At 37.4% G+C, this 26,322-nt stretch overlaps 1 protein-coding gene across 7 annotated transcripts in view; it reads left to right on the top strand.

Moving 5' to 3' along the window:
- The window catches only part of SLC38A11 (solute carrier family 38 member 11), a 47,796-nt gene extending 44,875 nt beyond the window's left edge, over nucleotides 1-2,921 (top strand). For all 7 annotated transcript variants that reach the window (XM_072962091.1, XM_072962092.1, XM_006202212.3 and 4 more), the window contains one exon: nucleotides 2,409-2,921. In XM_072962091.1, coding sequence (XP_072818192.1) covers nucleotides 2,409-2,702 — 294 coding nt within the window. In that variant the 3' untranslated portion in view covers nucleotides 2,703-2,921. The remainder of the gene's footprint in view (nucleotides 1-2,408) is intronic.
- The last annotated feature ends 23,401 nt before the right edge of the window (nucleotides 2,922-26,322 follow it).

The raw sequence follows: 26,322 nt of genomic DNA, 5'->3' as shown, positions 1-26,322 counted from the left end.
AATATCCAGGCATCAGTAGTGTTATTATCAAGGGACAGTGCTACCCTGACTTTATAAATAAGGCTACATTTTACTGTCTTTTTAATAAACAGCTATGGTATTTATGTCCTGTCAAGAAATTTCAAAAATTACTCCAAAACCAGTGGTATATCCTTGGCAAAGCTAGATTAAACAGGTCAAATTAGTCAGACTAATTTATAGAGAATAGAGCAGATGGAACTGTTCTATCATTTTATTAATGATCTTGGATCCTAACAACAATCTCTAGCAAAACGGAGCTTTCAAATATTAGGAAAGTAACTGCTCTCTAGACAAGATACTCAACTGGACTTCTTCCAGTACAAACATCAGCTATATAGTTTTCCCACTAATTGCTACTTTCTCAACTCTTAAGAATTACGACGTAAACAGAACACCCAGTGCTCTGCACTGCCCAGCAAGTTAGGTTTGGAAGAGTCCCAGGATGCTGACTGATGGCAGCTTCTTAGCAGCAGCTGGTGGCAGTTTTCATCCTGATAGCACTTTCACACTCCACAGTTCCAGATGACGTAGCTTCACATGTTAGCTCCTGTGAAGAGAAGACACTCCCTACACACACATGCACGCACACACTCACACACACACTTACATATATGTTTTTATTATTGTTTTCAGAATTATTTCATAGAAATCAGAGGATAATAAATATTATAAGCACAGATTGAGTTCTACAGTATTTTGCATAATTTTAAAACCATTATCAATTTCAAGTGTCATGATGGAGCCTAAGGAATCCATAATTCATTGAATTCCGGCCATATGAAAATTAATCCTTTATCCACTGTGTAACTTTGTAGGTATTCGTTTGTATTCAGGTGCTGTGAATGGCAAAATTGTATTGTCTATATATTTTAAACTAGTGCTTCTTAGTATTTTCTCACATTTGATCTCAGTAGAAATATTTTCCATTAAGTATGGTCCCTTTTATTCTTCCCCAGATTTTTAGATGCTGCCAGGCTAGTCTGATTTAAGTGTGCCCCACCTTAATTGGTATCTCTCTGGACTTTTGCTGTTTCTATAAACAATAAGAAAGTTATATTTTTAAAATCATAATTGTATATTTCTGGCATGAGAATAGTACTTAGTATAAAACACAATAAATTTAGTATGTGATGATACTTTAAAAATCTTTCTTTTAAAACTGTTTTTATATAATGTGTTCTTTTAATCATCCAATTTCAAAATCAGTTTTCTATGATTTTTCCCTGGGGACAGTCTACCAAAATAATGTGTCAAAAACTTTCAAAGTATAGGTGATTGGTGTATAAGATTTTATTATTCTATTCTTCCTACTATTCTGAATATTTACAAACTTCTGTGATAACTTTTTAAAATATGGACAATACGTATTTTATGGAAGATTTCCTTTTAATTCTAAACCATATACTTGTTATTGTATCTGTTTTAAAAAACTTATGTTTTATGATTTAAGAAAGTATTATTTGCCGTATGATTATATGTAATATACTTTGCTAATATGTTATATTTTGTTTACTATATAATTAATATTTAACATAATAAGAAAACTATATTACCTACAATGGATTAAATTTCAACATTATTCTTTTTGCAAAGCTGCTAGTGCAGATTTGGCCTCCTCAAGGGGAAAGTCTCTTTCCCTTTGAAGTCAATAACTAGTGGTCTTTTTATAATAGACAACACTACTCCCCATAATTTTCAGTCTGACATCCCCCCCTCAGGTTGGACTTATCCATAGCTAGTGTGGGGGATGGTGAATGAATCATAGTTATTTAGTTCTGCTGTCAGTTTCCTAGGGTAATTAATGTGTTTAGTTTGACTTGAAAGAGGATTTAGAAATGCTATTTCATGCTAAGTGCCCTTAGGGTTACAGTTTTCCTTCCTCATACAGCCAGGCACCTCCTTTCACAGAAACTCAAGTAAAGGAGAGAGAAGTCATAAGGCCTACATGCACCTCTCAGTAGTCCCTTTTTGTTCACAATTGATAAACAGATCTCTCTGATGTGAATGACATGGTAGATACATAGCAATTTGGAATGAAGAGTATAAGGAAATAGAATGTGACTGAAAATATGGGAAATTTTAAGAGTCTGCCAGGAGTCAGTCTTACCATCTGCTTTATTTTCTATATTTTTTCTGATTATTTTTCTCTAGTCTAGTTTACTAGTATATTATTTAACTTTTCCCATTTATAAATATACCATCCAAAAGGGAAAAACCTATTCCTAAGTCTTTCTTGGAATTATTTTTCTTTCCTTCATTTGGTTTAACTGAACCTATCAGACTTTTAGCATGTACAATGATAAATACATTTTGTATATATTTTTTAAAACTGTCCAAGGAATGCTCTAAATGGTAACATTATCTTGTCTCTTGTTTTCAATACCCAGGGTGTGCTGTGTGCAGCTCCCCTGATTTTTATCATCCCATCAGCATGTTATCTGAAACTGTCTGAAGAACGGAGGACACACTCAGATAAGATTATGTCGTGTGTCATGCTTCCTATCGGTGCTGTGGTGATGGTTGTTGGGTTCGTCATGGCCGTCACAAACCCTCAAGACTGCACCCACGGGCAGGAGATGTTCTACTGCTTTCCCGACAATTTCTCCCTCACAAACATCTCAGTGTCTCACTTTCAACTGACAACACAACCTCCCATTCTAAACATCAGTACCTTTCAGTGAGGTGACTGCTTTAAAAGACGTGGATTTTTCGTAGACTTCTAAACTGCATAATAACATTCACACATGTTTTAGTCTCTATATGATACAGTTGTTACTGGGGCATTGGTGAAGACTTGGTTTTCTTTACTCTTTAGTCCAGTGTAAAAATTAAAAAGACAAAGAAAATTGAATGTATTTTTATCTTAAACTGGGACAAAATAAATGCTTTGATGCACTGCACTAACTAATCTTAAATGCAGAAGGAAGAGTGAAGCCTCTGGCATTTGCTGCCGTCCTCTCAAAGCATTATTCTCTATGTAATATGTGAGCTAATATATTGTTGTCTAAAATAAGTGGATGGTTGTGGGTTGGAATTTTGTGTATGTGTCCTTTATGAGAAAAATGTGCTTTTTGTCTTTTAAAGTCTGTGTAATCAATGGGAAGGAAAACTCAAAGCTATTAATGAGACTAGACATCTCAGGAGCAAAGTAAGCTCTCCATTATAATTTCAGCTGCATTCCTTGTCTAGAGGGTACTGGATCCCTGGAGAAATGAGTAAAGTTCTTCCCACGTTACGAAGCATGAATAATAGACTGGATGTAGAGAGTAAGGTGTGTGAGGAATCAAAACTTACCTCTCAGGTTTTGATCCTGTGGGAATATGATGGTAGTGCCATTAAATATATTATAAAGCAAGGAAAAACCATAAGATGTTGTGAGGCACAAGCTCAAGAGATCAGTTATGCATCAGCTTTGCTCCTGTTGAATGTGAAGTGCTGGCATGAATTATCGTCGGAAGCTGAGCTCTAGACTGGAAGCTTGCAGGAAGAATCAGGGCTACCAAAGTGGCATTCTCACTGCTCCTGGGGCTCCTCAGAGAGATTCCTGGGAGCTCTTGTTAACTAGTTCTCCAGAAGCAGACATTAAGACGGAGTTTGGCATGGGGGCTATATATGAGGGATTATAAAGGAAAGGAGGGAGAAAGTGGGAGGGAGGGGGAAGAGGGATTGGGCAAGGAACATGGAACTTCAGTGCAGGCTGACAAAGCCTCTGTCAAGTCCGCAAGGAGTCTCGAGCATGCATGGCCCCTCAGATTTGTCCTAGTTCAAATGAACTAGCCAAGTTTTCATACCGCTGCCTCCATCAGTCCTTGAATGTGGGCAGCTCTTTGCAGCTGAGCAAACCCTAAAGGAACTGAGAGCTGAAGGTGGTCTGCTGGTGGCTGGGGCACCATTGCTTCTTTGTAGAGAATTCGGGAGGCACAGCTGTGTCCTCCACAGCTTGCCTCAGTTTATAATGAGGATTTTTTATGTCTCTTAATGAGCTTTCATGTTTTCACATCTATGACAATTTTTTCAAAGTCACAAGAAAATTTGGGACCATCTGCGTGGCTCCCTTAAATGAAGTATCATCCAAGATTTCACTTCTCACCTTTCATTTGTATTTCAATCAAGTTGGCAGTCCATAGTACTGTATTAGTTGTTGTCAAATCATGAGAAAATATCACTAGCAGAGCTAATACACACGTAATGTGTTTGTACAAATCACAGGCAAAAAAAGAAAAATAATCCCACAGGATCTGTATAAAGGATAGTTTCACAGCAGTTGGAATAAAGAGGTGGTGAGAGCTGAGTTGTCATGTGACTCCTAATAAGAAAGGCCTATTGAAAGCTCCCTTTGCAGGGCCACGCTCAGGCTTTGAGTGGTGATTATTTGCTTCAACAAAACATCATCCGTGCCACAAAATTAATTTAAATTCTGTTGGCTGTATAGCTTTTCTGTATGTAATCTGTAGAACTATGGGGTTTTTATAGTCATTTAAGAATCATAAGGTTAAGTAATTCGTGTCCATTTTTAGACTGATACATGTTTTGGTAAAGTAATAATAATAATTCATTATCATTTCATTCCCTCCTGGCAGAATATGAGATTTTTGCAGCTGTCCATCCCTACATTACTCAGGACTGAGAAACACTGACCCACATAGTTGTTAGATAAAGTCATGAGAGATGAGATTTCCAAGGGTGTACAAAGAGAAGTACGTCAAGGATAACGTAATTTAGTACTTAACCTTCTATTATCTTGTACTTTTGATATTGCTTCAAATACATTAACCTTGACTCAAGTAAGTGAAAAGCTCCTGATAGGAACTGAGTGATGCATTAAATCCTAATAAGTATTTGTTCTGTGTGTGTGTGTGTGTGTGTGTGTGTGTGTGTGTGTGTGTTTTCCAGACTCACTGTAGGACAAGACTACCTTCGACCTAGTTATTAGCTACAAGGATTACCAACATCTTTCAAATTATGATAGAATAAATGTTAGAAACTCCCATCTGTTTTGCAAGAATACTTGTTTTTTATGTTACCAACATGCAGAACTTCAAGAACCTCCCCCATCTATTTTCTGCCTCAATTTAATAAGAGATTTCCACTGAAGCTCATTCCCTCCCTGCTACTTCTTGCTCCTGACAGAACAATTTGAATCTTTAATCCAGTTTTTGAAATTGTCACTACATTTGACTTTATAAAGGTTTTCTTAATTTACAAAAGGAGGGAAAGGAATAGTATCTTCACACGCGGATGTAAACATCTAGCCTAGCAATACATTTTCTTTAAAGATATAGATTGGATGGCATCTGTATAACTTATAAATTGGGCCCTTGTTCATGTCATGTACAATAGAATCTTTCATCTCAACCCTAACTTGAACCATCTTCAAATATCACAACAGGTAGCCTGCCTTGCATCTGACTGGCTCCAGTGGTATCAAGCGATAATTGTTGCCTCTTGTTTCTCCTCAAAGGACTCAAATCCAAGTGATCCCACTAGGAAAATCCTAACCAGTCCTCTGCTGAAGACATACTGCACACATCTACCTAATTAAAGATTAATTTATTGGACAGGAACCAGCCTTCTTCTGGTTTATCTGCTGCAGTCTTCCCAGGGCAGTGGTGCTGGTCTGTTTTTCAAGAGCTGGCCACTGACAGGACCAGGTGTTGTCAGGTATTCTCAAGCATGGACCAGCCAGTGACCATGAGGTAAGGTATCCATTAATGCTTAACTGACTTTGGTGGAGGTAATTATTAGCTACAGTAATCAGATAAACTCCTTTAAGAACTTGTAATGATTCTAAGAAGTGTATAAAGGATTTGCCCGGATAACAGAGTAAACCTGCAGAGTGGACAAGAGACACCATGAGCTAGAGAACACATAGACAGGGAGAGAAAGAAAAGAGCGCAGTCTTTCTGTAGAGCAGGGGTCCACAAACTTCAACATGTTTCAGAGTCATTGGAGAGTTTGCTTACACACAGAGTGCTGGGCCCCACCTGCAGTGTTTCTGGTTCGGGTACTCTGGGCTGAGGCCGAAGAGTTTGCATTTTTGTTGAAAGTCCCCAGGGGATGCGGCCGCTGTTGCTTGAAAGGTCACATTTGGATAAGGATGGAGATTGGACATAAGAGAGATGGTAGATGGGGCCATCTCTTTAGAGGCTGTGCAAAAATGCAAGCGAGGTGTAGAAATGCCATGCTGGAGTTCAGGGAAGAAACTGAGTGGAGACAGGAGGGAGAGCTATTGGCATATGGAATGTACTTATCCTTTGTCTCTTTGAAAAATCATTTGGCACTTACAGAGAGGAGAGGAGAAACCAAGACAGTAAGATTAGTGAAGAGTAATGACAAGGGAGGGGAAGAGCCCTAACAAAGAAGAAAACAGAGATTACGGTCTAAAATCAACACAGCTGCAGTGGTTAAGCTGAAAGTCTGGTTTGGAACCTACAGGCATTCAGGGAAGGCTGCATGAGCTTCATAGCTCTTATGAGAAGGAAGAAAATATACCAGATCCTCGAAAGGACACCAAGTTTTCCTAGCACTAAACTCAACAAAATGTCTTACTTGGAAAAAAAATCTTACTTGGAACATGAGTAAAACTGGGTTATACTTACAATAACATCATGCAGATAAAAGACTGCATGTAACTTTTTTACAGGACACTCCAATAATCATTCCACTAATGTTTGCTCATTGACAATGAAGATTATGAAAAAATTAGCTTTGGAATTCTTATGATGTTGTCCATTTATAGTCATATGCTAAATGTTCCGTTAAAAGAAAAAAGGCACATACAGATTTCGCCTGTCCTTAATTCCTAACTCCTACCTGATTCTGGTCCTTACCAGCTCACACCCAGACTGATGCCACGGCCTCTTACCTGACCATTCTGCCCTCAGACTGTCCTGTCTTCAAAATGATTTGTGCATCACTCCAGGAAACATCTTCTTAAACGGATGCTTTGATAACACCACTTGACTGCTCAAAAGCTTTCCATGAAACTCTTGTGCTTATAGAATAAAGTACAAACTTCCTGGCCTGTATTCAAAGCTTTTATAATATGGCCTCAACATTCACTCTGGCCTCATCTCCCATGACTGCTGGAAGGAACCCTTTTTTCTAACATTAACAAAAGCATCGCTTTACACTAAAATTGCTCTCTGCCCCTTTTGCATTACACTTGAATTTGTGCCATTCTCTCACCTGAAATATCCAAACCCTTTCCCCTACCTCCATCAAAATTGTCTCAATCCTTCAGTCTCCCTGTGCCATCCCTGACAAGTCTAGCTGCAAGTTAGTTCTTCCTCCTTTGGAATTCTGTAATTCTTGTAGTTATGTTATGGGAAGAAACCATGTCCAGCCAACTAGACTAAAATTTCCTTGAGGACAGTGTGTTTTAAAGCCTCTTTTTACTCTTCGTAGCCCATGGTGTGGTGCCTTGAATGTTGTAAACACTTAAGTATTTGAAGGAGATTGATGGTATAAAAGGGAAAATGGCTGATTGTACCAATGGCCATACATACTGTTTTACTGGATTTTTTCAGCTACAATGATTGTCATTTGGTAAAGTAGCAACTTAATGTGATACAGTCATGTATCCAACCAGCTGGTTTAGATAATTAAGTTGGGTTTCTTGTTTTGCTTTATTACCATAGAACCTTCAGAGAAATTATTTGGAATATTCTTAAAAGGACTCTTCAAGTGCATACCAATCAGCACGTATCTTTTCACTTTCGTCTGCTAAATAAAAATTTACTTATCCCTTTCTTAATTATAAGTTCCTTGAGATTTAAGACCATGTCATATATAGTTTTCTTTTTTTGCCAGTGTATGCTCATACATCTTACTCATTCAAGATCCTTGTTAAACATTTGATGACATGAATTTACCTAATTTAGATATGTTCAACTAAAATTTACAATTTACCAGAAAAACTTACATTAAGTCCTTCATTTACTATTATTTATAAAGAAACAGTCAAAACTTTAAAGCACAATGTGTTTATGGTTCAGATACAATTATCACCTTGTTGAATCTCAGCAGGCAGCTCAGTAATTTGACAGAGCACTGAAAAGAAGAGGTGGTTTAGGAACACACAGGCAGCAATTTAAGAAAAACACCTCAGGCAACATATGAGTTTGCAGTTTAAAATTTGAAAGACTGAAAAATTTTATTTCCAAGGCACAGTGGCAGCTATGTATTTATCATTTTTTAATTTTGTTTTGTCAGAGGACAACAAAGCCAGTTCCAGAAAAACAAATCCAGTCCAGGCTCCTTATAATCAGGTTTGTCTCATAACAATATTGTTCTTTAATTCTTTAGGCTCTGAGAAAGAAAATAGTAAAACATCTTCTAAGAAAAAAAGAAAAATTATTTTATCCCAAAACAGCACCCTTTGGATAACTTCTGACTTTTCTTACACAATTTTGCATTCTTGTAAAGTCTTAAAAAGAATTTTCTAAGTTACACCTTTTAATTGTTGTTTCTCCACATGCAAGAGGTAGACAAACTGGAAGTTGAGTAATATGACCTTGAGTTTTATGTGCTGAATGTTTCAAAGCATTTCAAAATGAATTTAGATTTGTTTTAAACACTGCAAGAATAATCAGGGAAGGAAATGTAAACATTTAGGAAAATAGGGCTTAGAAAACTCTTGGGTTTTGTAGAAGAGGCTACTTGATTGCACACAGTGGGAGATGCTTCCTGTTCTAGAAGACAATCTGAACTTTCAAAGTAGGCATTTTAAACAGGGATTAAGAAATTTTAAAATATTAGCTTCTTTTGGGTGGAAATTTTCTTAGAACAAATGCTTTTAAATGTGTAACCTAAATGCCAGCTGGGGACTCCTCACCCCCAAGTGAACTGGTTAAACTTGATCTTAAATCCCATTCCGCACTCAGGAGCCCACTCCACAATTTCAGCAGATTAGTCTGGCTTACTTTCTCACGCTTCTCTATGCCACTAAAAGCCAGTGTTCTTTTGCTCTGTGTCTGAAAACTCCAAAATACTCCAGATGTGAAATACAATCCCTTCATCAATTTCCATCAAAATCTATTCACATCAAGCAGTGAGTGTATTTTGTATTGTTGTTGCATCTTCTGCAGATTTAGAGTACTTAGAAGGAAGCGTTGACCAATCGTTAGGTTTCGCCTTCTAAACTCCTCCTTTTTTCCTTATTTTTCATCTCTTTCTCCAGATGAACAAGCATCTGTCTCCCTCTGACATCCTCAGTGAGGTGCCAGCACCTCCAGGCCTCTAGAAGACCCCTCCTTATGCCACTTTACCCCATACTTGTCACTTTTTTTCAACACTAATAACATTCTCTTCCTAGGAAGAATTCAGATGAAAGCTGTCAGCATATTCATATTTTTCCATTTCCTTACAAATATGTACTCTGTCATTTATATTATGAATTATACTTCTGGTGACTTCACATTCCATAAAAAGAGAAGACCAGAAGACTTCTGCCTTGCATAAAATGAAAATTTGGGTTCATGGCTTCAAATAGGAACTATTCCATCCAAATGGGTTACAGAAAGTTGACCAGTTCCGCTGTGGTTTCCCAACATAGCGAACACACGTAGCTTACAGTTGTGCTCCCGTGGGCCCCTAATGTGTATTTCTAGCCATTGTAGTTTTCACCTGTACTGTTCTCCAAGCAACAGATGGGTGTCTACCTACTTCCTTTGCACGTTGGATAAAACTGGCCTTTTGAAATAGGTTAGAGCAGGTCCAGCTGTAGTGGGTGGGTAATCATCTGCTTTATAAGGGAGGAGAATCTGAAAAGTCTCTCTACTCATTTTCTCAAATATCTTGTGTAAATGATACTATGGTATCTGATATATTGTTGATTAATCTACATTAATTATAATAGAGACATCCCTTAACACTGGGGCATTAATTAGAGGATCCAGATAAACACTTAGAAAGTGTAGCTCTAAGAGGATGAGAATGTTGCTCTCTGCAGTTCTCTCTGCCTCCCTAAATTCCAGCAGCACTTCAAGATTTTGCCCAAATACTTCCTCCTCTTATAACTGAGCAGGCCTCCCCCATATCCTCTGCTGTAGCCCCTCTCTGAAGTACCCAGACAATAGTATCTCATACATACTTCCTTAGTTTTTCAGGTGTTAAAAACCACCACAAAATCTAAGAAATTAACTATTTGATGATTGTGAGCAATCATCTGGTTCCTAAGTATTGATCAACCAATCAGAGAATTGTGCACAGCTGATCATGTACCCTGGGCTGCCCCTCCCTCATTTGGTCTTTAAAAAGGCTCAGTTGAAACCGCCTAGGGGCGTTCAGGGTTTTCTTGAATATGAGCCGCTCCCCACCCTCAACCCCGCTGTTCCTTACTCGGCCCTGCAGTAATTCTTTCTCTGCTCCAACCTGTGGCGTTTAGGTTTGTTTGGCCTCACTGTGCGTAAGGCACGTGAACTTGCATTTGGAAACGAGCACGGGAGTCTGTGCCTATGGCAGATCAGCTCTGGCCAGAGGCATTTCCTTCCCTGGGTCCCAGCAGCTGCAGGAGCTCACTTTGCTCCCGTGAACTGGGAGGGACTCTCCCCAACAGGCATGGCTGCCCCGTGGCCGGAGGCTGTTGGAGCCCAGAAACATTGGGAATTGTGGTCCCCACTCGGTGTCGCCTCGAGGTGAGTCCCTCCAGCTCAGCACAGGCTGGGAATTCCCTCCACTCCATGTGGGCTCAGTCCCGCCGGGAGGTGAACCACTCTGGTTCCATTCTCTTTCGAGAGCTGGGCCCGTTTGTTTGGAGGCATGTCTGGGAGTGGAAGTGGCATTTTAGACTACACCTCCTCTGATTGTCTGTGCAACCATAGCTTATTTATTGTTTGTGTTTTTGTATGTGTCACGTAGGAGGTGAACCACTCTGGCTTGAGCAGGATGGGGAAATTGTACGCGCTTCACCTGGGCTCATTCCCTTTCACGGAGTGAGTCCTTCTGGGCTCACTGGGAGCCACTCTGGGTCTGCTCTCTTTCAGGAGCCATGCTGCTCTGGAGGTCTCCATCTGGTAGTGTTGTTTGTGTGTGTGTGCTTTGGCCTCTCAGATCGCCCTGACTGCTCCGAAGAGGTAAGGGAGGAGCTGGAATATATAGGAGCTTTACAACAAAGACCAGGTAGTTGGAACAATAAAAGATTACTTGTTATCTAAAGAAAACCAGGCATCTCAAGTTAAAGAATTTAGTGCTTTTCTATGTATGGGAGGAAGCAAACATTTGGGCCCACTGAATTCATTCCTTTGACAAGCACCTAGCTATCTAGGGCCAGTATCCTGTCCTTTCTTATTCTCAGTCCGCTTAGAGTGCACCATTGTGAGTGGCTGCAGAGGCTGGAGTGCAGGCCTGTCCCCACTGTGGGGGTGGCAGCAGCTGCTGATGACTTGGTTTCAGCATTCTTTATTTACTGATATGTTTGCAGTATTTTCACTCACATTGCAGTATTTTCGTTCACAGTTGGAAATCTCTCTTTTGGGGCTGGGGAACTGGGACCCTGAGAGATCATTTTTAAATTTTTATTTGCTTGATATTTGATAACATCGACCTTGAATAATTCATAGTCCCCCTACGGTATATTTTGCAAAACTGGGAGATCTTCAGCTATGCTCCTATAAATGAAAGAAGATATTTTTTATTGTAATACTGTGTGAGCTCAGTACTTCTTGAGATCTGGTGAACAATGTTCCCTAATGGCTCTGCTATTATGTCAAAGTGGGACATTTGCAATTTGGCTTTTATTTTGGGTGTGTGTGTGACAGTGTGTGAGTATCTCAGTACCTGAATCCAAGTCCTGTTCTCTCTTCCTGGTTTTGCTGAAAGTGAGGCATGTGATGTGAGCAAATGATACATATATTATTGTCTATTACTATTATTTCTTTAAATTGAAGTGGATATTTGGGAACTGAAAACAACAATCCCTAAAAATAGCCAAGATAGTAGGGTTTTGTAAAAGCACTTAGAGGAGGAGTTTGCATTTCTGTTCCTAAGCCTTTGAGATGTAGCTGATCTACCTGGACTCTCAAGGAAAAAACACAAGGTTTTTTAAAAAACTGGAAATACTGTGAGATCTCTGGTTCTGTCTGTCTTTGCTTTAGAAAATTAACTTGTAAATGAGCTCTATTTAATCGACTTAAAAGTAAGTGCTTGCAAATTATATAAATTAAATAATTCTAACCTTAAAAGAAGGTAGGCAACAAATTTCAGATTCATGTGATCTGGGGATTATTCAATACTGAGTTAATATCAATATTAAAAGTAGCTTAAGCTTGTTGGTATAATCAATACAGACATGTCTTTCATTGTACCTAGATTTACTGAAGGTCATTAAGTTCATGTTGTTTCTTTTACAGAGTTTTTCAACAACAACAAAAAAAATTAGCTTGGTACGATGAAATTCTTATGGGTGAATTGAATGCATGTGGGATAAGAGATTTTGGGTAAACTCTTTGGAATTGATTATGTTTTGGAGATGTCTTCTTAAAGGTGATCTCTCCCTCCAGGTATTTGGTGACTTGAAATTTTAAAATTGTGCTGGATTGGGTTAAATGATGGAAATTTATTGAATAGTTAAATAGCTAGTTCATTTCCAAACAAAATAAGACACTGAAATATTCACTAGAAGTTAAGATTTTTAAGGATTGAGGGTTCTAATTTAAATATGTAATTACAGCTATTAGAAGTAATAAAGGAAACATTTTGGCATACAGTAGAAAAGTGGGATATATGTTTTGAGTAAAAAGAAGTATGAGGAATGGAATTGCATTTTGTTTAAGGAGAAAGAAAGTAACTTCATCCTAGAATTGGTTGATTCTAGATGGGAAAAAAAATAAGGAACAAATTAATATGGATACAGAAAATTGTAGAATGTTTGTAGAAGGAGAGCCCTAAAACAGGAGTTCTGTGTGGTAGGCTGAGATTAGGTTAAACTTAATTAGGTAAATGGACTTTGTTATTAAAAGTGAGCTGGTATAGGACTGGATTTCATTCCTCTCTGTGAAGAGAACAAGTTTACTTAGAGTGCTTCTGACAACAGATTGTGTGAAACTTTGATATTTTTGACAAACTTCCCATCAAGTCCTAAATAAATTTCTTTTGACTTCTGCTGGCTTTGGGATGCTTCAGAGGGTCCCTGAGACATCGCAGAGAAAAACATTAAACTAACTGGGATTGGATGGTATGTTTAATTACATGAGGAGCATTGTCAAATGAGTGATAAGCCTCCTCAGATTATATGATATTGATAAATGTTGTCAGTATAGGTATTCTAGAAATTATATGGAGTTTCTGAAATTTGGATATGTCCTGGTATAATGCTGTCAGTCATTCTAGTTGTTATCTTGGACTGCTGTACGACGCAGCAACTTGATCAAGCTTCTTTGCCAAAACATTGTAATTGGATAGTTTACCTTCCCTTTTTGGGTCTTTTGCTATTCATAGACAGTTAAGAATGCTTTGCAAAACTGCTTCATCTTCAAGAAGATTCATAAAAAGAACTTCTTGACAAGTATAGGTTTCTTTTAAATCATACAACAGAGTTGGGTAAGATAATGGCGTTTTCACAGAGTACAACAATTCATGATGTATAGCAATGCTTGCTTTAAGTCTCCTGCTAAAAGCACATGTATGATGCTATGTAACAATTTGGTATAAGTGATAAAATGTATGGCCTATAAAGTATTTCACCGTTAACGTACCTCCAAGCCTACTCAGGATACCTGATTCATATTCCCCCAATGTGGATAACTAGGCAAATATAAAGGAGCCCTAGGACCAGGGATATGATCTGAACCTGGGGCTAGAGCCACCACCCCAGCACAGAGGGATAGATTTTGATCATCAGTGCTTTCTATTAAAAGATTTATAATCAAAAGAGAAAATGATGGGGAAATCTGCACATACTGAGGTATGGGGAAGTTATTCTGGCTTATGCATGGTTTGACTTAAACTTTACTGACCAATGATGCCTGTTTTATGGCCTTTTGGACATGCATTGTACATCTGCCTTGGCCTTGAGGAGGGGAATGTATTTGAAAGTCAAAATGGAGCAGCTGTGCTTCAGACATCCAAGGTAAAGCTAGGTGGCCCTTGTAGATGTGATTTCAGACATGATCCCATATTGTTGAGAACTCTAATTTTCTGGCCTGTGTTGTACTCCAGATGCCACCAGCCATCTCAAAGCAGTGTCTGCTGGCAAGTAGCAGCTACAATCTCATGACCTCAAGGTCTCTTCCTGTAACTATTAAATTTAGACAATAAAATTCTTTAGAGCAAATGTTAGCAGAAAAAAGGAGAGATGTGTAGTGGCCAACAGCTCTTCATATATATGTTAATACCACATCAAAAGTTAAAACCTACTCAGATAAAAGTAGGCCACTGGCCACCTGGCTACAGGTCTCCCTCAAAGTGCCAAGTCCAGACTGGTTTTCAGGCTTATTCTCCTGAATTCCTTAGGGAATGAGATCTTAATCATGCAAGACTTGGACCCAGGACTTGGAACTCAGGAATATTTCCCAGTTCAGTGTCCATTCCCCAAACTGAGGCAGGATTACACCCCCATTTCAGCACGAAGTAGCCAGAGTTGTCACTGCTTCATTCCTTGAAAGATGGAGCAGATGAAACAGGATTATAGATTGAAATTCAGTTCCCCTAAAATTGGGTTCCTCTGCCACATTTATGATTAACCTTTCTATCCAAAATATTATTCCCTTTCTTGTCCAACACCTGATCTCTTCAAGAATGAGGAGTATCCAAGAAAAGGAGGGAATTATAACCAAGCAGGACACTGTGGGGCCTTCCTGGGACAGGCCCCTCCCCCATATCCTCTGTTGTAGCTCCTCTCTGAAGTACCCAGATAATAGTATCTCATGCATATTTTCTGAGTTTTTCAAGTGCTAAAAACCACCACCAAATGGAAGAAATTATCTACTTGATGATCGTGAACACATAGCCCCCAGACCTCTGGTGCCTAAGTACTGATCACCACCAACCAGAATTGTGCGCAGCTTATCACATACCCTGGGCTGCCCCTCCCTCAACTGGCTTTTAATAATGCTCAGCCGAAACCATTCAGGGAGTTTGGGATTTTCTTGGACATGACCCTACCACCACCAACTTGTCCTTGTTCAGCCCTGCAATAAACTTTTCTCTGCTCCAAACTCTGGTGTTTGGGTTTGTTTGGTCTCACTGTGCATCAGGCACATGAACTTGTGTTCGGTAACACTCTGAAAGTTCTCCCAGCCTTTTCTAGCAGGCTATAACTTTTCTTCTTCTGCAAGACAATGGGTATATATATGACGATTAAAAGAAAGAACAATCCAGTGTAAACAAGAACTTTTTGACAGTGGAGGTAACTGCTGTTTGTATGGGCTACCCTGGGACCTAGTGAGCCTTCTGTGCCTGGAACAACTTAGAAGTTAGATGAACAATTGCTCACAATGTGGTAGGTGGTAGGGGCAGTTCATGTGCTGGATAAAAACTGAACTTGACAATCTTTAATGTCTCCCCTTAAATGCTGAGCTTCTGGGTACTGCCTTGTGTCCTCTGATCAAATAAAATAAAAAGCTTTTCTGGAATTCCTTCATTACTTATTTTTGCATGTCTTTTTTTTTCTAAATAAATAGTAAACATCTTTTAAAAAGTGGTCAATCATAACTTTTCAGTGCTTAGACCACCTTGCACAAATTACCTGATCAGAAAAATTTCTGGATTAAATCATAAAAGCTGGTTTTGAAAGGAGGTTAAGAAAGGGAAGGGAGGACAACCTGGAGAAGATAAAGCAGATCTGAAGCAGCACCACCAAGCTCCAAATTTCTAGGAATTAGGTTCCACTGAAGAACGAGAGCTCACAGAGAGTTAGAGGGCTCCTCCAACAGCTTCATGTCTTCTACCATCAGGTCTGGGCAGGAATTAGTGCTGCCACTGCTGACGAGCATGTGAGACCAATACTCATCCTCTTCTTCATCATCATTCCTGGTTTTCTATTAATGGGGAAGATATTTGCAATAGACACTAAACAAACTATTTAATAATTGTTGCAAATAGATCTGTAAATTCTTTGATTTCCCCCTTTGAATTAGAGGAAATTCTCTAAAAGCAGACCAGAAACCAACCACAGACAAGACATAGACAAATGCATCAAACCCATAACTGGGTTCACAAATGTACAGCATCTATTGGTGGTTAAGAGCTGGGAGGTGGATATACTGCCCTGCCCAGGAAGTTTGGTCTGTGGACCAGCAGCATTGGCATCACCTGGGAGCTCTTTAGAACTGCAGAATCGGAGGACTGGGAGGGATAGAGCTCAGTGGTAAAGCACATGCTTAGCATGTATGAGGTCCTGGATTCAATCCCCAGTAGCTCTGTTAAAATAGAAAGAAATGCAGAATCTCAGTCAGGCCCCATCCCAAATCAACTCGAACAGAATCTGCATTATAGCAAGAGCACCAGGTTATTCATGTTCAAGTTTGAAAAGCACTAGTGTACAGGTGGCCGTGTCCTTGTGAAGGGGGTTATCAGAATAAGCTAGGAAACTTAGTTAAATACGAAACCACCTCCCAGAGAGTCTATTATGCCCACATCAGGACTTCTGTTACTGATGAGAATGTGTGATAACACATTTCTGGGACTTTGGGGAGGAAAACAACTGTAAATCATTGATTTGTGGCAATAAAAATTAAGCCCATCTGTTTATTGTGTTTTTTCAGAATAATCAAGCATTTTAAAAAAGATTTTCCAGGACTGTCTAAAAGTTAAACACGCTAGCCATACATTTTCTTTAGATCATAACGTTGTTTTTGTTTTTGTAACTAAGATAGAAACAATGCTACAAATGAAGAAAACTTAAGACATCCTTTTGGATTCTAGTTTGTATGTAAAGAACCCTAATGAGTAAGTCAGAAAGTTTTTAGCATAAAAATGTGCTTTGAGTTTACATCTGTCATCAAACAAATGAGGGGCGGGAGAATGGAGTCAGGAATATAACGGCAATAAATGTTTAAAGCCTGAGCATAATATTTATATTTGAATGCATAAGGAGGACAACTCAATAAATTATGAAAGTCATCAAAAATACTCTTTCTGTTGCTTCTAGATTAAGTAGCTGATTAAACAAAATATTCACTGTCATAAGATGTGCTCTTTAATTAGACTGAAAAGCAGCTTAAAATTTGTTCAATAAAGATGAACATGCAATTACTTTGTCAACATTAAAAACTTTATGGAAGAAGTATGCTCTATTTAGAACTAAGCAGTAAGTGAGTCACACAATTTAAATTTAGTGAGGGTCTGGTATCCAGAGAAGGGAGAATATTCCTCATTCTGACTGCAAGAACCAAAGGTCATAGCCAGGTGAGGGCCACTGGGTTTCCTCAGTCACCAGTGTGACAAGGCTTGAGGTCTGAGTCCAAGGTTAGAAGGATGTATCTCAACCTTGTCCTTTTCCAAGTAAGCAAATGAAATCTAATAATGTAATAAATGAAACGTAAAATGAAATCACGATATCCTGGGTTTCTGTGAGAGCTTTTCCTACATTTATTGATCATTTGAATGACTGTGTACTGTATTTCATTTACTTATTTTCTCCCATTGGAGTTGCTTTTTTCTTGATGACTTGATGACATGCCTTTGTGAATAATGTGTTCAGTAACTTATTATTTATCTTTTAATCTTGTGATTGATTATTTACCTGATGAGGTTTTTTGCTTTATATAGCCAAATATATTTTTTAGTTTTTGTAAAAGTTATTCTATTCAAATGTACAGACAGTCCCCGACTCATACTAGTTCTGACTTATAATTTTTTGGCTTTATGCCAAAGTGAAAAAAATTCGGTAGAAACTGTACTTTGAATTGTGAATTTTGAACTTTTCTCAGGGTATCCCTGTGCAGGACGATCCTTCTGGTGATGCTGAGTGTAGCAGAGGCTCTGAGTCAGCCATATGAGCAGGAGGGTAAACAACCAGTACACTTACAAACATTCTGTACCCATACAAGCACTCTGTTCTTCACTTTCAGTACAGTATTCAATAAACCATATGAGATATTCAACACTTTATTATAAAATAGGCTTTGTGTTTAGATGATTTTGCCCAGCTGTAGGCGAATATAAGTGTTCTGAGCACATTGAAGATAGGCTCAGCTCCGCTATGATGTTCAGGTGTAGGTTAGGTGTAGTAAATGCATTTCGACTTGCCCTATTTTCAACTTAGGTTGGGTTTATCAGGACTTAACCCCATCATAAGCTGAGGAAGATCTGGGATAATACTTTACGCAAATCTTCTAGTTTTGAATTATAGTTCACTAATGTCTTTTAAAATACTTTTGTTATAAAATTAGAAAGCACACATTGTAAATTAAAATGGAATAACATAGCATGAAGGGAAAATTTAAATCACCACACTGTTAATATTTTGGTTTATTACCATACAGCCATTTTTCTATGTATATTTTCTCCAAGGTTGGGATAATGCTATTGTGACATAGTAAGAAATATATATTTGGATATATATTTGGTTCCTATCTACAGTTCCTGACACAGAGCTGCTAAAACCATTGCAATTTTCTAAGTAACAGGGTTCTAGAGGTATCTTTTGTCCTAAGAGTTGGTCTTTGACCCAAATTCCTGACATGAGAGCCTTTAAGACCCTTGGCATCTCTAGAAAGATAAGTGTGGAAGGGGAGTGGGGTTGGAGATAGAATTAATCACCAATGGTCAGTGATTTAATCAGTCATTCTTAAGTAATAGACTCTCCCAAAAGCTAAACAACAGGCTTCTGAGAGCTTCCTCCTCAGCAAGTGGCGTACGTGGAGAGGGCATGGAGGCTTCTTGCCACCCACCAGCCCTATGCATCTCTCCCAGTTGGCTGTTCCTGAGTTGTATCTTCATAATAAGTTAGTAATAGTGAGTAGACTGTGTTCCTGAGTTCTGTGACCAATCTTGCAAATTATCTCACTGAGGAGGGAATTGTGGAAACTCATGATATATAGGGGGTCAGTCAGAAATACAGTGGTTCTGGACTTGTGATTAGGATCTAAAGTAGGGGTGATCTTATGGGACTGAGCTTTTAATTTGTGGGATCTGATGCTAACTCCAAGTGGATAGTGTCAGAATTGAATTGAAATGTAGGACACCAATCTGGCATCAGGGAATTGGTCAGTGTGGAGAAAAAAAACTCATATATTTGGTGACTAAAGAAATGTTATCAGAGAAGCAGGTTTTCCTTTAGCTATCTATTAAGTTTGAGGCCTAATTTTTAATATATAATATTATGAGTATTTTCTCTTTTCATAAAGTAAACATGATTTTTAACAGCTACATAATACTCCATGTTTCATATATTCCCATATTTATTCTCCTGTTCTGTTTTTAGGGTGTTTCTCATTTTTGTTGTAAATAACATTAATGGTCATTCTTTAATGTGAAACTGCACCACATTTCATTATATCCTTAAGATAAATTTCTAGGAATAGAATTATTGAGTTAAATAATATGAATATTTTTAAGGCACCTTTTTTTACTTGCTGCAGAATTGAAATCTAGGTAAGCTAAAATTTCACAGGTGTACATGAAGTTCCATTTTGCCACACATTAACACTATATATTACCATTTAAACCTGTTAACCACTAGAGAAGAGCTATTCTAAATGACTTTAAAATAATATTTTGACTACTTTGTACATCCCTAAAAAGATTTGCTTTAAAAACAAAAAGAACATTAATAAAACTCCATACTTTTATAGAACTTTATTGATGGTATTTTTGGTAATGTAGGCATTGTTAGTCCAAGGATATTACATGGGTATTGTGGCTTAAGGCAAATGCATAATTATAATGATGTCCTTAAAAATCAGGATTTTTGGACATGGGATGCAGATGTAACATCTATAAAATTTTATAAAATTTCTGTAGCCCTAAAATTGAATTGAAAATATCTGTACAAATTCAAAAACTATATTATCTTTAAAGAATTAAAAACATTTTTTGTCTCTGTCCACTGGAAAAGCCTAGAAGCAATGACCAATGCGTAACATATTGAGCACAGCAATGCCAAAGCTGTGGGCTCCAAATACCTTTCCCACTAAAAGGAACCAAGGCTCTTTGAAGAAATGGCTCAATGCAGAAGTGGGAAAAAGATGTGTAAGATAAAAAATGGATGACAAAAAGAAAGCAGAACCATCAAAAAAACATGGAAGTCAGCTTGAAAAAATTTGATAGGACAATATGAGTATCAATCAGGATAATAATAGCAGTGGTTTAAAATGAATCCTGTATGTGCTCAAATTAAAAAAAAAACTCATTCATCATCTTTGGAGGATTCCAAGGAACCAGTGCATTATTTGAACACTACTAAATAAGGAAAATCAAGCATTTTTATGGTCTTTACAGGCTGTACTACTAGGTAATCAAAGAACTGATGAAAGGAAGTTTCTCTTTATTAAAATATTAATATAGTAAATGAAATAGTAAAATAGTAAATGAAAAGGGAATGATAGAATGAAAATATCCCCATTCTGTGACTCCTGATGACTGAATAAATATAAGCATTGATCATTTATAGCTTCTAACATCAAAATAACCCAATGTTGTTTGTTACCAATGGAAAACTGCAATCCCCCCATCAAATAGTCCAGAAAAAAAAATCAAACTCAAATTATCAAGCCTCTAAATCTAACTTCTAATTTTTAGAAAAGAAGGACAGAGAAATCTGTTATGACATCACTGGAATACAAATGGCAAAATTCAGACATGGAAAATTCTACAGAGCAAATGACTCAGTTTCTTCAAGAGATAAACTAAAAAGGGGGAGCAGAGAAAAAAGGAAGGGAGGAGAAGAAAGAATAGGGAGAGGGGAAGAGAGAGATGGGGGAGAAGGGAAGAGAAACTATAAATTGAATAAAACATGAGACATAATGTACCTCATCTTTAATGGATATGCACTGAACTATTTATTGGTGAAATATCTGAGATTTGCCACAAAATAATCCATTGGGTAAAAATAGTGGATGAAGGTATAAATGAAACAAGATTGTCCATTAAGTGATCATTTTTCTATAAATAGGTGACAGGGACATGGGCATTTGTTATGCTATTTTCTCCTTTTGTATGTGTTAGAAATTTTCCACAATAAAAATACTTTTAAAAGAACAAAACACTTGGAGTATCCCCCATGAGGGGAGAAGAGGGAATGAATCTAATCACAAATAACTTTCCAGGCCTATAGGGAAGAAATTGCAGAGTCTGACCCTTTTAGGAACTAATTTTTTAAATTGAAGTATAGTTGATGTACCATATTATGTAAGTTACAGGTGTACAACATAGTGATTCACAATTTTTAAAGGTTATGCTCTATTTATAATTATTATAAAATACTGGTTATATTCCTTATGCTGTACACTTTAGCCTTATAGCTTATTTTATACAAAATAGTTTGAACCTCTTCAGGAACTATTTTTGTTGATTATTAAAAAATTGTGTGATACAGAGGGGGAAATCATGACAAAACACTCTAATTTTAAGTGGGGACATGAATAGATATTTGTGTGCTGGTGTTTATAGCAGCATTGTTCACAATAACCCAAATATCTATAAATTGCTGAATGAATAAATAAAACATGGTACACACACACACACACACACTCAAACACACACAACAAAACTGTGTGAGCTCATAATCTTCTGGTCCTTGTGAAAGAAATGTTATCCGTGCCCAGCTTAAAGGAGTGTAAGATGATAGAGTTAGTTCTTGGAACTCAAATGATAGTAATTAGTAATACTTCATTTTCCTATTTTCAAAATGAAATGGAAATGAAAAAAGGAGGAAAATGAAATGGTAGTGAAAATATCATCAAGTATTTTTTCGTAGCTCTCTATTATTAATGTTACAAATGTAGTTGGCTAGAATATAGAATAAGCAAGCTTACCCTCTGTGTTGCAGATTTATAATTATTGTCTGCTGTGATTTTTTTTTTTTGGTAAACATAGTTTGCCTGTATACAAATGTGACTAAAAGACATACAGTTTCCAGATGGTGCACTCAAACATAAAGCATAAATAAGTCTCTCCTCAATGAGTTCCCTCTGACACTTGCTTCAGACAAGTTTCTGGGTAATCACAGCCGGGATAGCTCCTCTCAAGACCACACAGGGAAGATCACCGTTTTTTTCTTTTTCTACATTTCTTCCCAGCAATGCCCAACCCTCGTGCTGTCCACAGGAGCACAGCTCCCTCTGGGTACATAACTTAACACAACTCATTTAGGAACCCAGAATCATAGACTAAATCATTCGAAAAGGCTCCGAATCTCTATTACAATAGGAGAGAATTTCAGAATACAGGTTACATAGTGTTGAGGTAATTTTCAAGTACACTGTCTCACATTCCTCAGTAAACTTGGCACAAATTTAAAGCCTTAAACAGTCTGTTCTTGGACGGCTTCACTTTTATTCCCCTTACAGGCAGCTGGCTCCTCCTTTGGCCTTGACCCAGGATCACAATCCTTTCTTGCTAGATCTACCATCATCCCAGGCCTCCTCTGAGTTTTACTTCTACAGATTTCCTAGATCGTTAGAGAACCAGGCTCCTTTCCAGGCTGGGGTCCAAGTCAAGCTCTCTGCACTCTCAGGAAAACTGTTCTAGTAGCTCCAAATAGGAGCTGAGAATTTTCTGACCAACCTTCTTCTGGAGTCTGGGCAAAGATATAGTTTCCTGAGTTAAGCATCCTCTCAATCAGTATGTTCTGGGTTTCCTCTTAATTGTTTTACATTTTTCCTCTCCTCCTCCTATGTTTCAAAATTTTAAAGAACTTGTGTTCTCCTCTTCCTTCTACTCCTGATCACATACACCTAAGGATTCCCCACCACCACCCTCCACTCTAAATTCTAATCGAAGCTTCTCTGAAAATCCTAAGCTCTAGACGCATCCTTGGACTTATAACTTCTGCCTCACAGTTGAATCCTTATCACAGATGCTTTGGCCCAGCAAACTGTGCAGAACTCTGTTTCCCAACTTAAATGGCAGTTTTGTGACAGCCACGAGTAGCACACATCCCCGGGGATCACCTCGAGCCATGTGGATCCTGAGAGCTGACCTTGAGCTGTGGAGCCCCTTCTGCCTTTGCTCTCTGTAGAGTGAAGCAGAAGCTCCCGAGGGGCACTGCATTCCTGGGAAAACCTACAGCCAAGTACTGACCTGTGTGCCGGTTGGACAGCCTATCCTTTGCCTCAAAGTGGGACAAATCTAAGATGCCACTTAGGATCCAGAGCATCTCATGGAACCTGTCTGAGGCTGAGAAATCACCAGAAATTTCTTTCTTGTTGCCTTCTTCCCCCCTTTCAGTTCTGCTTTCTCCACTTCCTTACCTGCTTCTCCATGGAGCACCTCCTAAATCTCGAAAATTGATACATCAATCCTCATCTCAAGGTCAGCTTCTGAAGAATTCAAACTGGTCCATGCCATAAAAAAGCCAACATTTAATTACAAACAATCCCCTGAATTCTGTAAAAGTGATCCAAATTTGGGAGATTTACCAAAATTTGGGAGGAGAAAGTTTGTACCTCCATTCTAGCCCCCCAAAACTCTAAAGGTAAAATTATCCCCTGCTAATTTTTCATATTGTATTATTTTCTTGGGTATTGGCTTTTTAAAAGACTCATATTTTCATATTTCATATTCAGTTCAGTTCAATTTTCATATTTTTAGGAATCAATATTTATGTGGGATTTTTTTAAGTATAAATTAGACAGAAAAGAGATGGATTTTAGTTTATCCATATAGTAACCTGAATACAATCTCTTGACTTGTATTTTTGCTCCCAAATATTTTGGGTTATTTTTCTTTATACCACATGGTTCAGAAATATGATCAGCTCCAGAAGCCATTTCACACAATTAATTTGGTTTATAAGTCAAACCCTAATGCCTTTCTAAGTTTATTATAAAATATTTAAACCTTGTAACCAGGTACATAAAGTTCATAATTTGAATTTTTTCACTTAATGTTATATCCTTAAAGCTTTTTTTGTTACAAATAAAATTTTAAATACATCAAAAAACATATTAATGAACAGACATTTTTATGGTGAATAAATTTATCTTAATTTTAGTTTTTCTGATGTTTCTAAATTATGAATATAATACATTATAAACATTTTTTCAACTGTGTGTAAAAAATCTGGAGGGAAATACTCCAAAATACTATATTTATGTTAGGATATTTTCTTTTTTCTACTTGTCCGTATTTTTGAGATTATTATCATGAGAATATTTTCATAATGATAAATTTTAAATACAACTAGGCATAGAATCAAAGAAAATAGAAATGTTTAAAAAACAAAACTTCTAAAAATATGTAAGCTCACATAATTTTCATAGATGTTTTAAAGACATCTTTACTAAGCCACAAAGAAAATATTCTAGATTACGGTGGTTTATATTGGAAATCACAAGCTATGATTTCTCCACTTCGTAGATTGCCTAATACTAGAGCACAATTCATGTTTGCCGAATAAATAATATTTTATGGTGAAAAAGCTTTTATTTAGCTTTGCGTTCATTAACTGATTAAGCAAGATATGTCACAATGAGCATCACTAGGGTATGAGGCAAGTTTGTTGGTTTTTTTTTTGGTGCTTATATAACATATAGATTCAGAATTCATATCTACATGTAAAAGCCCTTAATCAAGGAGAAACCTATTTACATAAGCAGATTGAACATTCAGCAGAAGCAAGATACAGGAGCTTAATGTTTGTCTTCCCTAAATGCAAAGTAATGACTTGTGTTGGAGATTGACACTCATTGATAATCTGTCTATCATTTTACAGATTTAGTCAGTGCTTTTAATATCAGTCCTAACAAAACTAAACTTTTAGTCTAAAAAGTTCTTTATACACTGTTGAGTCACTTTGACTTCAATTTCAGACTCCTCATACTTCAAATGCCAACTTGTCCTAATACATTGGAAAGAATGTTGAGATTTATGGTGCTAATTTAAGAAATAGAGCCCTTCTACTGAGAAAAGAGTTTTCTCATATCAACAGGAGATAAAAAATGACTTAGTGTTGATATAAGAATTTCAGTCATTTGTAGGAGAGGTTGCACAATTATTCTTCCCTTAAATTTGTTTCCAATAAATTAAATATGTGACATCTCTATAACAACACTCAAAAGCACTAAAACATCTAAAATAGTAAAAGATCACCAAACTTTAGCTCCCACTTAATTTCCACTCAGGAATCACTATCATAGCATTTCTTTTGTTCAGCTGTTCTGTCTGCCAAGAGCAAAACCATAGTAAGAATGAACATAATTTTGGGTAAAAGAAATAAAAAAGGAAAAGCTTAGAAAAAAGAAAAAGCTTGGTAGAACAAACACTCCACCCCACCCCCATCCCCCCCAGAAAAAGAGGACAATTACCATGCGACAGCTAGGCTACCATAGCAAGAGGCTCTGGGTAGTCTGTCTCAGGGGTCTGAACAATAGAGCTGTCAGTGTGTGGTGGACCCATTTGGATTCAGGCTGAACTGTGTCATTTCTTGAAGACCTTTCTAATAGCATGATCTTGTGATTATTCATGGACGAAACTCTTCTGTGTCATCTACAAAATTTGACCTCTACAGCTTTAGCTTTATGGAAAAAGTGAAACTGGAAAAATTGATTTTCCAGGCAATGATTTCAGAAGGAAAAATATGTATGTGATGTCTTGCAATTAAGGTGCAATAAAACAAGCTTTTCTTCACCTAAGAGGTATTTTCATGGATTCAGATTAAAGTATATATAAATACTTACACACATATACATTACTGAAGTATCTGAAGGGAGAGTTAACATTTGAAGAGCACACGTAGTTAATGATATCTTACATGAATTCAAAGCAAGAGAAGTCAGTGTGAACAACCTTTGAATTGGAAAAAAAAAAAAAAGGCAGGTTGAAATGGCCTCAGTAATTATTTCGGCTGAATAAAGTCCAAAGCCAAGAAAGAAGTTCCAAAGATTTTTACAGAACCCATAGGACTCGACACAATTTATAAGCAGTGAAGTGTTGGGAAGAATCGTGGCTATGTATTTAAATTAAAATATAACAACCAGTAGAAACATTATTCTGGCTGTAGTCATCATGCACAATCCACCTTCACCAACTTTGTGAAGCAACTAAAAAGAAAACCAAAAACTTTTTCTATAGTTATTCTAGTAATTTTGATCAGCTATAACTAGTGTATGAGAACATACATTTTCTTCTAAGATACTTTGTCAGGCCCTTTATTTACCAGCCAGTAAATATTCCTTATATTTACATATCAATTAATCT

The sequence above is a fragment of the Vicugna pacos genome, chromosome 5 (assembly GCF_048564905.1).
Source record: "Vicugna pacos chromosome 5, VicPac4, whole genome shotgun sequence".
NCBI classification, from domain to species: domain Eukaryota; kingdom Metazoa; phylum Chordata; class Mammalia; order Artiodactyla; family Camelidae; genus Vicugna; species Vicugna pacos.
Note: the sequence above shows the minus strand (reverse complement) of the source record. Positions and strands in the feature narration are given on the sequence as shown.